Below are 12,500 nucleotides of genomic sequence, written 5' to 3'. Positions count from 1 at the left end.
AGGAGACAGGTGGGGACCTCACCTTTAGAGGAAACAGGTGGGGACCTCACCTTTAGAAGAGACAGGTGGGGACCTCACCTTTAGAAGAGACAGGTGGGGACCTCACCTTTAGAGGAGACAGGTGGGGACCTCACCTTTAGAGGAGGCAGTATGGGGACCTCACCTTTAGAGGAGACAGGTGGGGACCTCACCTTTAGAGGAGACAGGTGGGGACCTCACCTTTAGAGGAGACAGGTGGGGACCTCACCTTTAGAGGAGACAGGTGGGGACCTCACCTTTAGAGGAGACAGGTGGGGACCTCACCTTTAGAGGAGACAGGTGGGGACCTCACCTTTAGAGAAGGCAGTATGGGGACCTCACCTTTAGAGGAGGCAGTGTGGGGACCTCACCTTTAGAGGAGGCAGTATGGGGACCTCACCTTTAGAGGAGGCAGTATGGGGACCTCACCTTTAGAGGAGGCAGTATGGGGACCTCACCTTTAGAGGAGGCAGTATGGGGACCTCACCTTTAGAGGAGGCAGTATGGGGACCTCACCTTTAGAGGAGGCAGTATGGGGACCTCACCTTTAGAGGAGGCAGTATGGGGACCTCACCTTTAGAGGAGGCAGTATGGGGACCTCACCTTTAGAGGAGGCAGTATGGGGACCTCACCTTTAGAGGAGGCAGTATGGGGACCTCACCTTTAGAGGAGGCAGTATGGGGACCTCACCTTTAGAGGAGACCTCACCCTTAGAGGAGACAGGTGGGGACCTCACCTTTTGTGGCGGTTCGTAGGACATCGATGTCGCGACTCATGTTCTCACAGGCTGGGGGGAACACTTCTCTCAGTACCATGGCCTTGATACGCACCTCAAAACTACACACACACACACACACACACACACACACACACACACACACACACACACACACACACACACACACACACACACACACACACACACACACACACACACACACACACACACACACACACACACACACACACACAGTTGGATAATTTTGCATAATAGTAACTATTTTGCATAATAGTTCAATACTGAATGGCATGTTAATCAACCAGAAAGTAGGGTCCAGACTGGGGCTAGGGTCAGGTCACTAAATGCCATGACCTCTCACCTGGGCACTTGGGTGAGCAGGAACATGAAGGAATCGGCCAATGAGAGTTTAGAGGGGTCGCCTCGGAACGCTTTAAGTTTCTTCACCTGAGAGAAAGAGACAGGGACATAGAATCAACATAGTGTGTGTGTGTGTGTGTGTGTGTGTGTGTGTGTGTGTGTGTGTGTGTGTGTGTGTGTGTGTGTGTGTGTGTGTGTGTGTGTGTGTGTGTGTGTGTGTGTGTGTGTGTGTGTGTGTGTGTGTCTCACCTCTTCGGTCTCAGGTAGTAGTTTGAGCTGCTCTTAGTGTGTGTGTGTGTGTGTCTCACCTCTTCGGTCTCAGGTAGTAGTTTGAGCAGCTCTTTGTGTGTGTGTGTGTGTGTGTGTGTGTGTGTGTGTGTGTGTGTGTGTGTGTGTGTGTGTGTGTGTGTGTGTGTGTGTGTGTGTGTGTGTGTGTGTGTGTGTGTGTGTGTGTGTGTGTGTGTGTGTGTGTGTGTGTGTGTGTGTGTGTGTGTGTGTGTGTGTGTGTCTCACCTCTTCGGTCTCAGGTAGTAGTTTGAGCAGCTCTTTAAGAAGCTCCGCTCCGTAGGACTGACTGTTGCCATAGCGAATATCCTCTATTATGTCCTGGTTGGACCTGGGACAGACAGAGTCAGGATTGATTTATTTGTTATTTAACCTTTATTTAACTAGGCAAGTCAAAGGATGGATGAGAGTTCTAGAACCCTTCTATCTAAACCCAGAATGTTCTAGAACCCTTGTCTCTAAACCCAGAATGTTCTAGAACCTCTCGAAACCCTTTTCTCTCTCAGTCGTACTCCCTCTCTGGCTCTTCAGTTTTAATAACTGGGATTTTCCCCACAATACCTCAGCTGGGTCTCCCTGCAATTATAAAGTGGGTACTCCCTCCGTTCCAGGACCCACAGTTTAATCCAGTCAACACAACAAAGACTGCAGATTGGCTATTACTGACTAACTTCTGTAGGATTTACAACTGAGACATGAAAAGAGGAGAGAGGAGGGGAGAGAGGGGAGGGGGATGGGGAGAGAGGAGAGGGGAAAGGGAGAGAGGAGAGAGGGGGGAAAGGGAGAGAGGAGAGGGGAAAGGGAGAGAGGGAGAGAGAGGGGAGGGGGAGAGAGAGGGGAAAGGGAGAGAGGAGAGGGGAAAGGGAGAGAGGGAGAGAGGGAGAGAGAGGGGAAAGGGAGAGAGGAGAGGGGAAAGGGAGAGAGGGGATGGGGAGAGACAGGGGAAAGGGAGAGAGGGGATGGGGAGAGACAGGGGAGAGGGTCAAACCTATGTTTTAGTCAGACAGATGGCTGCTTATGTAGCAAAATGCTTTAATTGGTCAAGAGAGGGGGGAAAAAGAGGTGTTTGACCTCAACACTAAACCTGCATGAAAGACGTTGTCTCACAAACTCACACCACACGTGTGGATCTGGGGAGAGACAAGACAAACGTATCGCCCTCATATCTCTCCCTGTTGCGTTGTGTTGTGGCAGCAGAGACAGCTAACTGGTGGTATCGGCTATTGATGCAGCAACACAACCTGGAAAAGTACTCTGCATTCTTCTCCACCAACACCAACTCATCCAACGTGTGTTCAGTCTAAAGCCCTGTTGGAGTGACTAAAATCCTATTTGTTTGCAGATTCGATTTTGAATCAGTTCTTTGTCCTGAACAGCCAGAAAGCATATGGAATCGGATATTTCAAGCTACCCTTCGTAGGTGGTTTGAAGTCTGATTCAAATCTGATTCCTGGCCATGTGACTTGTCTGAACGGTCAAATCTGATTTATTTGCCCTCCAGTAGATTAGCATTTGTTGTTTGCTAGCTACTCTGTTATCAGTTTGACAATAACATGTGGTAACTAACTGGCATGTTAACTGTTTACAAAAGTGAATGTGCTAGAAAGCTAAATGGCTACCAAGCTAGTTGACTGCTGTGGCTAGCTAGCTAGTTGACTGCTGTGGCTACCTAGCGAGTTGGACTGCTGTGGCTACCTAGCTGGTTGACTGCTGTGGCTACCTAGCTAGTTGACTGCTGTGGCTAACTAGCGAGTTGACTGCTGTGGCTAACTAGCGAGTTGGACTGCTGTGGTTGACTGCTGTGGCTACCTAGCTAGTTGACTGCTGTGGCTAACTAGCGAGTTGGACTGCTGTGGCAGACTAGCTGGTTGACTGCTGTGGCTACCTAGCTGGTTGACTGCTGTGGCTACCTAGCTAGTTGACTGCTGTGGCTAACTAGCGAGTTGGACTGCTGTGGCTACCTAGCTGGTTGACTGCTGTGACTAACTAGCGAGTTGGACTGCTGTGGCTACCTAGCTAGTTGACTGCTGTGGCTAGCTAGCGAGTTGGACTGCTGTGGCTAACTAGCGAGTTGGACTGCTGTGGCTACCTAGCTAGTTGGACTGCTGTGGCTACCTAGCTAGTTGGACTGCTGTGGCTACCTAGCTAGTTGGACTGCTGTGGCTACCTAGCTAGTTGACTGCTGTGGCTACCTAGCTAGTTGACTGCTGTGGCTACCTAGCTAGTTGACTGCTGTGGATACCTAGCGAGTTGGACTGCTGTGGCTACCTAGCGAGTTGGACTGCTGTGGCTACCTAGCTGGTTGACTGCTGTGGCTAACTAGCGAGTTGGACTGCTGTGGCTACCTAGCTAGTTGACTGCTGTGGCTACCTAGCTAGTTGACTGCTGTGGCTAACTAGCGAGTTGGACTGCTGTGGCTACCTAGCTAGTTGGACTGCTGTAGCTAACTAGCGAGTTGGACTGCTGTGGCTACCTAGCTAGTTGACTGCTGTGGCTACCTAGCGAGTTGGACTGCTGTGGCTAGCTAGCTAGTTGGACTGCTGTGGCTAACTAGCGAGTTGGACTGCTGTGGCTACCTAGCTAGTTGGACTGCTGTGGCTACCTAGCTAGTTGACTGCTGTGGCTAGCTAGCTAGTTGACTGCTGTGGCTACCTAGCTAGTTGACTGCTGTGGATACCTAGCGAGTTGGACTGCTGTGGCTAGCTAGCTAGTTGACTGCTGTGGCTACCTAACTAGTTGACTGCTATGGCTACCTAGCTAGTTGACTGCTGTGGATACCTAGCGAGTTGGACTGCTGTGGCTAGCTAGCTAGTTGACTGCTGTGGCTACCTAGCTAGTTGACTGCTGTGGCTACCTAGCTAATGACTGCTGTGGCTGCCAAGCTAGTTGACTGCTGTGGCTACCTAGCTAGTTGACTGCTGTGGCTACCTAGCTAATGACTGCTGTGGCTGCCAAGCTAGTTGACTGCTGTGGCTGCCAAGCTAGTTGACTGCTGTGGTTACCTAGCTAATGACTGCTGTGGCTAGCTAGCTAGTTGACTGCTGTGGCTGCCAAGCTAGTTGACTGCTGTGGCTACCTAGCTAATGACTGCTGTGGCTACGTAGCTAGTTGACTGCTGTGGCTACCTAGCTAGTTGACTGCTGTGACTAACTAGCGAGTTGGACTGCTGTGGCTACCTAGCTAGTTGACTGCTGTGGCTACCTAGCTAGTTGACTGCTGTGGCTAACTAGCGAGTTGGACTGCTGTGGCTACCTAGCTAGTTGGACTGCTGTAGCTAACTAGCGAGTTGGACTGCTGTGGCTACCTAGCTAGTTGACTGCTGTGGCTACCTAGCGAGTTGGACTGCTGTGGCTAGCTAGCTAGTTGGACTGCTGTGGCTAACTAGCGAGTTGGACTGCTGTGGCTACCTAGCTAGTTGGACTGCTGTGGCTACCTAGCTAGTTGACTGCTGTGGCTACCTAGCTAGTTGACTGCTGTGGCTACCTAGCTAGTTGACTGCTGTGGATACCTAGCGAGTTGGACTGCTGTGGCTAGCTAGCTAGTTGACTGCTGTGGCTACCTAGCTAGTTGACTGCTGTGGATACCTAGCGAGTTGGACTGCTGTGGCTAGCTAGCTAGTTGACTGCTGTGGCTACCTAACTAGTTGACTGCTATGGCTACCTAGCTAGTTGACTGCTGTGGATACCTAGCGAGTTGGACTGCTGTGGCTAGCTAGCTAGTTGACTGCTGTGGCTACCTAGCTAGTTGACTGCTGTGGCTACCTAGCTAATGACTGCTGTGGCTGCCAAGCTAGTTGACTGCTGTGGCTGCCAAGCTAGTTGACTGCTGTGGTTACCTAGCTAATGACTGCTGTGGCTAGCTAGCTAGTTGACTGCTGTGGCTGCCAAGCTAGTTGACTGCTGTGGTTACCTAGCTAATGACTGCTGTGGCTACCTAGCTAGTTGACTGCTGTGGCTACCTAGCTAGTTGACTGCTGTGGCTACCTAGCTACAATGCATTTGGGAAGAATTCAGACCCCTTCACTTTTTCCACATTTTGTTACGTTACAGACTTATTCTCAAATTGATTAAATATTAAACAGTTTTTCGACATTTTTGTAAAAGTTTTAAAAACAAAAAAACAGAAATAACCAACATTTACATAAGTTTTCAGACTCTTTGCTATGAGACTTGAAATGTGCATCCTGATTCCATTGATCATCCTTGAGATGTTTCTACAACTTGATTGGAGTCCAGGTGTGGTAAATTCAATTGATTAGACATGATTTGGAAAGGCACACACCTGTCTATATAAGATCCCACAGTTGACAGTGCATGTCAGAACAAAAACCAAGCCATGAGGTTGTAGGAATTGTCTGTAGAGCTCCGAGACAGGATTGTGTCGAGGCACAGATCTGGGGAAGGGTACCAAAACATTTCTGCAGCATTGAAGGTCCCCAAGAACACAGTGGCCTCCATCATTCTTAAATGGAAGAAATCTGGAACCACTTAGACACTTTCTAGAGCTGTCTGCCCAGCCAAACTGGAAGCCACTGGCTGCCTGGCCAGATGGAAGCCACTCCTCAGTAAAAGGCACATGACAGGCCACTTGGAGTTTGCTGATACTCTGCTGATGAAACTAATATTGAACTCTTTGGATTGAATGCGAAGCGTCACGTCTGGAAGAAACCTGCACCATCCCTACGGTGAAGCATGGTGGTGGCAGCATCACTACGGTGAAGCATGGTGGTGGCAGCATCACTACGGTGAAGCATGGTGGTGGCAGCATCACTATGGGGAAGCATGGTGGTGGCAGCATCACTATGGGGAAGCATGGTGGTGGCAGCATCACTACGGGGAAGCATGGTGGTGGCAGCATCACTATGGTGAAGCATGGTGGTGGCAGCATCACTACGGGGAAGCATGGTGGTGGCAGCATCACTACGGGGAAGCATGGTGGTGGCAGCATCACTATGGTGAAGCATGGTGGTGGCAGCATCACTACGGGGAAGCATGGTGGTGGCAGCATCATGCTGTGGGGATGTTTTTCAGAGACAGGAACTGGGAGACTAGTCAGGATCGAGGGAAAGATGAACAGAGCAAAGTACAGAGAGGTCCTTGATGAAAACCTGCTACAGAGAACTCAGGACCTAAGACTGGGGCAAAGGTTCACCTTCCAACAGGACCACGACCCCTAAGCACACAGCCAAGACAATGCAGGAGTGGCTTCGGGACAAGTCTCTGAATGTCCTTGAGTGGCCCAACCAGAGCCTGGACTTGAACCTGATCAAACATCTCTGGAGAGACCTGAAAATAGCTATACAGTGACGCTCCCCATCCAACCTGACAGAGCTTGAGAGGATCTGCAGAGAAGAATGGGAGAAACTCTCCAAATACAGGTGTGCCAAGCTTGTAGCATCATACCCAAGAATACTTGAGTCTGTAAGTACTGAGTAAAGGGTCTGAATACTTATGTAAATATAATATTTTTGTTTTTTTGCTTTGTCATTACGGGGTACTGAGTCATTAGGGGGTACTGAGTCATTAGGGGTACTGAGTCATTAGGGGGTACTGAGTCATTACGGGGTACTGAGTCATTACGGGGTACTGGGTCATTACGGGGTACTGTGTCATTACGGGGTACTGGATCATTCCGGGGTACTGGGTCATTCCGGGGTACTGGGTCATTACGGGGTACTGGGTCATTACGGGGTACTGGGTCATTAGGGGGTACTGGGTCATTACGGGGTACTGAGTCATTACGGGGTACTGGGTCATTAGGGGGTACTGGGTCATACGGGGTACTGGGTCATTACGGGGTACTGGGTCATTACGGGGTACTGAGTCATTACGGGGTACTGGGTCATTAGGGGTACTGGGTCATTAGGGGGTACTGGGTCATTAGGGGGTACTGGGTCATTACGGGGTACTGGGTCATTACGGGGTACTGGGTCATTACGGGGTACTGGGTCATTACGGGGTACTGAGTCATTACGGGGTACTGGGTCATTAGGGGGTACTGGGTCATTAGGGGTACTGGGTCATTACGGGGTACTGGTCATTACGGGGTACTGAGTCATTACGGGGTACTGAGTCATTAGGGGTACTGGGTCATTACGGGGTACTGAGTCATTACGGGGTACTGAGTCATTACGGGGTACTGAGTCATTACGGGGTACTGGGTCATTAGGGGTACTGGGTCATTACGGGGTACTGAGTCATTACGGGGTACTGGGTCATTAGGGGTACTGGGTCATTAGGGGTACTGGGTCATTACGGGGTACTGAGTCATTACGGGGTACTGGGTCATTACGGGGTACTGGGTCATTAGGGGGTACTGGGTCATTAGGGGTACTGAGTCATTACGGGGTACTGGGTCATTACGGGGTACTGGGTCATTACGGGGTACTGGGTCATTAGGGGTACTGGGTCATTACGGGGTACTGAGTCATTACGGGGTACTGAGTCATTACGGGGTACTGGGTCATTACGGGGTACTGGGTCATTACGGGGTACTGGGTCATTAGGGTGTACTGGGTCATTACGGGGTACTGAGTCATTACGGGGTACTGGGTCATTAGGGGTACTGGGTCATTACGGGGTACTGGGTCATTACGGGGTACTGGGTCATTAGGGGTACTGGGGTACTGAGTCATTACGGGGTACTGGGTCATTACGGGGTACTGGGTCATTAGGGGTACTGAGTCATTACGGGGTACTGGGTCATTACGGGGTACTGGGTCATTACGGGGTACTGAGTCATTACGGGGTACTGAGTCATTACGGGGTACTGGGTCATTAGGGGGTACTGGGTCATTACGGGGTACTGGGTCATTACGGGGTACTGAGTCATTACGGGGTACTGAGTCATTACGGGGTACTGGGTCATTAGGGGTACTGGGTCATTACGGGTACTGGAGTCATTACGGGGTACTGAGTCATTACGGGGTACTGGGTCATTAGGGGGTACTGGGTCATTACGGGGTACTGAGTCATTACGGGGTACTGAGTCATTACGGGGTACTGGGTCATTAGGGGGTACTGGGTCATTAGGGGGTACTGGGTCATTACGGGGTACTGAGTCATTACGGGGTACTGAGTCATTACGGGGTACTGGGTCATTAGGGGGTACTGTGTGTCGATTGATGAGAAAAAAACAACTAGTTAATTCATTTTAGATTAAGGCTGTAAAGGGGTCTGAATACTAAAGACTCCAGACCGAATGCACTGTACATGTGTGTATATATATATATATATATATATAGACAGAGAGTATCATGAGGACAGACTTACTTCTTGAACTGTTTGAGGTAAATTCCCACATTCATCCCTCTCTTCCAGTCCAGGATACTGATCTGAGAGAGAAAGAATTTGAAAACAAATCAAATTTTGCTAAACTCCCATATCTACTGGGTGAAATACCACAGTAGCGAGATGTCGACCTGTCGCCACAAGAAAAGGTCAACGAGTGAAGGACAAAACACCATTGGAAATACAACCCATATTTATGATTATTTATTTTCCCTTTTGTACTTTAAGTATTTGCACATCATTACAACAATATATTTAGACATAATATGACATTTGAAATGTCTTTATTCTTTTGGAACTTTTGTGAGTGTAATGTTTAGTTTAGTTTATTTTATTTTTACAGGGACAGTGCACATTAATCAACGTTTCAGTAAAAGTGCCGGTTTTAGCCAGCCGGCTAATTTTCAACCGCAGTCCCTGGGCAGGTTATTAAAAACAATTACAATATAGACAATAGCACCATAGAACAAGCAAGACATAGCATACAGACAGAGCAACATAGAACAAAAAGCAGCAAAACAAAATTCATAAAAGCAACAAAGTGTTTCCACACCTCACAAGCTACAGACAACAGACAACATGGAAAGCGACAACACACAGCTAGGGACCATGTTCACAAATCTGATTGACCTTTAGCCAGGTCTTCAAGCATTTTGTGAAAGTGTGATATGTGGTGCAGTTATGTGTGTCTGATGGCAGTGTATTCCAGACATGGGAAGCTCTCACAGAGAATGCAGATTTACTGAAGGTGCTTTTCCTTAGGGGAACTATACAGTCACCTATCATGGCAGACCTTGTGGATCTGCTGCCATATGTCTGGGTTTTCTGTTTAACAAAAATATTGAGTGGAGGGGGAGCCAGGCCATTTAGGATCTTGAATACAAGACATGCGTCGGTGTATTGCACAAGATTTTCCCAACTCAAGAGCTCATGCTTTCTAAGGATGTGACAATGATGATGGCTATTGGGCTTCCTATCAAGCACTTTGAGAGCCTGTTTGTAGACAGACTGAATAGGTCTTAATGTTGTACAGCAAGCTTGGGCCCAACTAGTCAAGCAGTATGTTAAGTGGGGGAGTATCATAGAATTGAAGTACAGTTTTGCTACCTCTGTCTGTAGTCAAACAATTTCGTATAAATCGGAAATTAGCTAGGTTGAATTTGGTTATTTGAATTACCTTTTTCACATGCTTTTTAAAAGAGAGGTTGGAATCAAGTATGATGCCAAGGTACTTAAAATCGGATACCACCTGGAGCTTCTCCTCTGACACATAGACATCTGGCTCAGTAGCATCAGATACCAGCTGGAGCTTCTCCCCTGACACACAGACATCTGGCTCAGTAGCATCAGATACCACCTGGAGCTTCTCCCCTGACACACAGACATCTGGCTCAGTAACATCAGATACCAGCTGGAGCTTCTTCCCTGACACACAGACACATAGACATCTGGCTCAGTAGCATCAGATACCACCTGGAGCTTCTCCCCTGACACACAGACATCTGGCTCAGTAGCATCAGATACCAGCTGGAGCTTCTCCCCTGACACATAGACATCTGGCTCAGTAGCATCAGATACCAGCTGGAGCTTCTCCCCTGACACACAGACATCTGGCTCAGTAGCATCAGATACCAGCTGGAGCTTCTCCCCTGACACACAGACATCTGGCTCAGTAACATCAGATACCACCTGGAGCTTCTCCCCTGACACACAGACATCTGGCTCAGTAGCATCTGTTGCCCTCTTTGTGAAGAACATGCAAACTGTTTTTTTCACATTGAGATGCAAACACAAGTCACTGAGCCACTTTGTAACTTGGACCATTACAGTAGTGTGTTTACTGTTCATTTTTATTGTTTATTTCACTTTTGTTTATGATCTATTTCACTTGCTTTGGCAATGTTAACATATGTTTCCCAGGGCAATAAAGCCCCTTGAATTGAATTTGATTTGAATTGAGAGAGAACAGAGAGAAACATTGATAAAGAGAGAGAGAACAGAGAGAAACATTGATAAAGAGAGAGAGAACAGAGAGAAAAGAACAGAGAGAAACATTGATAAAGAGAGAGAGAACAGAGAGAAAAGAACAGAGAGAGACATTGATAAAGAGAGAGAGAACAGAGAGAAACATTGATAAAGAGAGAGAGAACAGAGAGAAACATTGATAAGAGAGAGAGAACAGAGAGAAAAGAACAGAGAGAACAGAGAGAAAAGAACAGAGAGAGAACAGAGAGAAACATTGATAAAGAGAGAGAGAACAGAGAGAAAAGAACAGAGAGAGAACAGAGAGAAACATTGATAAAGAGAGAGAGAACAGAGAGAAACATTGATAAAGAGTGAGAGAACAGAGAGAAACATTGATAAAGAGAGAGAGAACAGAGAGAAAAGAACAGAGAGAAACATTGATAAAGAGAGAGAGAACAGAGAGAAAAGAACAGAGAGAGAACAGAGAGAAACATTGATAAAGAGAGAGAGAACAGAGAGAAACATTGATAAGAGAGAGAACAGAGAGAAACATTGATAAAGAGAGAGAGAACAGAGAGAAAAGAACAGAGAGAAACATTGATAAAGAGAGAGAGAACAGAGAGAGAACAGAGAGAGAACAGAGAGAGAACAGAGAGAAAAGAACAGAGAGAGAACAGAGAGAAAAGAACAGAGAGAGAACAGAGAGAAACATTGATAAGAGAGAGAACAGAGAGAAACATTGATAAAGAGAGAGAACAGAGAGAAACATTGATAAAGAGAGAGAGAACAGAGAGAAAAGAACAGAGAGAAACATTGATAAAGAGAGAGAGAACAGAGAGAAAAGAACAGAGAGAGAACAGAGAGAAACATTGATAAAGAGAGAGAGAACAGAGAGAAACATTGATAAAGAGAGAGAACAGAGAGAAACATTGATAAAGAGAGAGAGAACAGAGAGAAACATTGATAAAGAGAGAGAACAGAGAGAAAAGAACAGAGAGAAACATTGATAAAGAGAGAGAGAACAGAGAGAAACATTGATAAAAAGAGAGAGAACAGAGAGAAACATTGATAAAGAGAGAGAGAACAGAGAGAAACATTGATAAGAGAGAGAACAGAGAGAAACATTGATAAAGAGAGAGAGAACAGAGAGAAAAGAACAGAGAGAAACATTGATAAAGAGAGAGAGAACAGAGAGAAACATTGATAAAAAGAGAGAGAACAGAGAGAAACATTGATAAAGAGAGAGAGAACAGAGAGAAAAGAACAGAGAGAGAACAGAGAGAAACATTGATAAAGAGAGAGAGAACAGAGAGAAACATTGATAAAGAGAGAGAGAACAGAGAGAAACATTGATAAAGAGAGAGAACAGAGAGAAAAGAACAGAGAGAAACATTGATAAAGAGAGAGAGAACAGAGAGAAACATTGATAAAGAGAGAGAGAACAGAGAGAAACATTGATAGAGAGAGAGAGAACAGAGAGAAAAGAACAGAGAGAAAAGAACAGAGAGAAACATTGATAAAGAGAGAGAGAACAGAGAGAAACATTGATAAAGAGAGAGAGAACAGAGAGAAACATTGATAAAGAGAGAGAGAACAGAGAGAAAACAGAGAGAAACATTGATAAAGAGAGAGAGAACAGAGAGAAACATTGATAAACAGAGAGAGAACAGAGAGAAACATTGATAAAGAGAGAGAGAACAGAGAGAAACATTGATAAAGAGAGAGAGAACAGAGAGAAACATTGATAAAGAGAGAGAGAACAGAGAGAGACATTGATAAAGAGAGAGAGAACAGAGAGAAAAGAACAGAGAGAGAACAGAGAGAAACATTGATAAAGAGAGAGA

General features: G+C 46.8%; 1 protein-coding gene across 2 annotated transcripts in view; it reads right to left on the bottom strand.

The window, feature by feature from the left end:
• LOC124008307 (FH2 domain-containing protein 1-like) overlaps nt 1-12,500 on the bottom strand; it is a 72,921-nt gene that overhangs the window by 23,271 nt on the left and 37,150 nt on the right. For both annotated transcript variants that reach the window (XM_046319474.1, XM_046319473.1), the window contains exons 4-7: nt 8,674-8,735; nt 1,631-1,733; nt 1,119-1,204; nt 755-855 (exon numbers count right to left, since the gene is read on the bottom strand). In XM_046319474.1, coding sequence (XP_046175430.1) covers nt 755-855; nt 1,119-1,204; nt 1,631-1,733; nt 8,674-8,735 — 352 coding nt within the window. The remainder of the gene's footprint in view (nt 1-754; nt 856-1,118; nt 1,205-1,630; nt 1,734-8,673; nt 8,736-12,500) is intronic.

The sequence above is a fragment of the Oncorhynchus gorbuscha genome, linkage group LG21 (assembly GCF_021184085.1).
Source record: "Oncorhynchus gorbuscha isolate QuinsamMale2020 ecotype Even-year linkage group LG21, OgorEven_v1.0, whole genome shotgun sequence".
NCBI lineage: Eukaryota > Metazoa > Chordata > Actinopteri > Salmoniformes > Salmonidae > Oncorhynchus > Oncorhynchus gorbuscha.
Note: the sequence above shows the minus strand (reverse complement) of the source record. Positions and strands in the feature narration are given on the sequence as shown.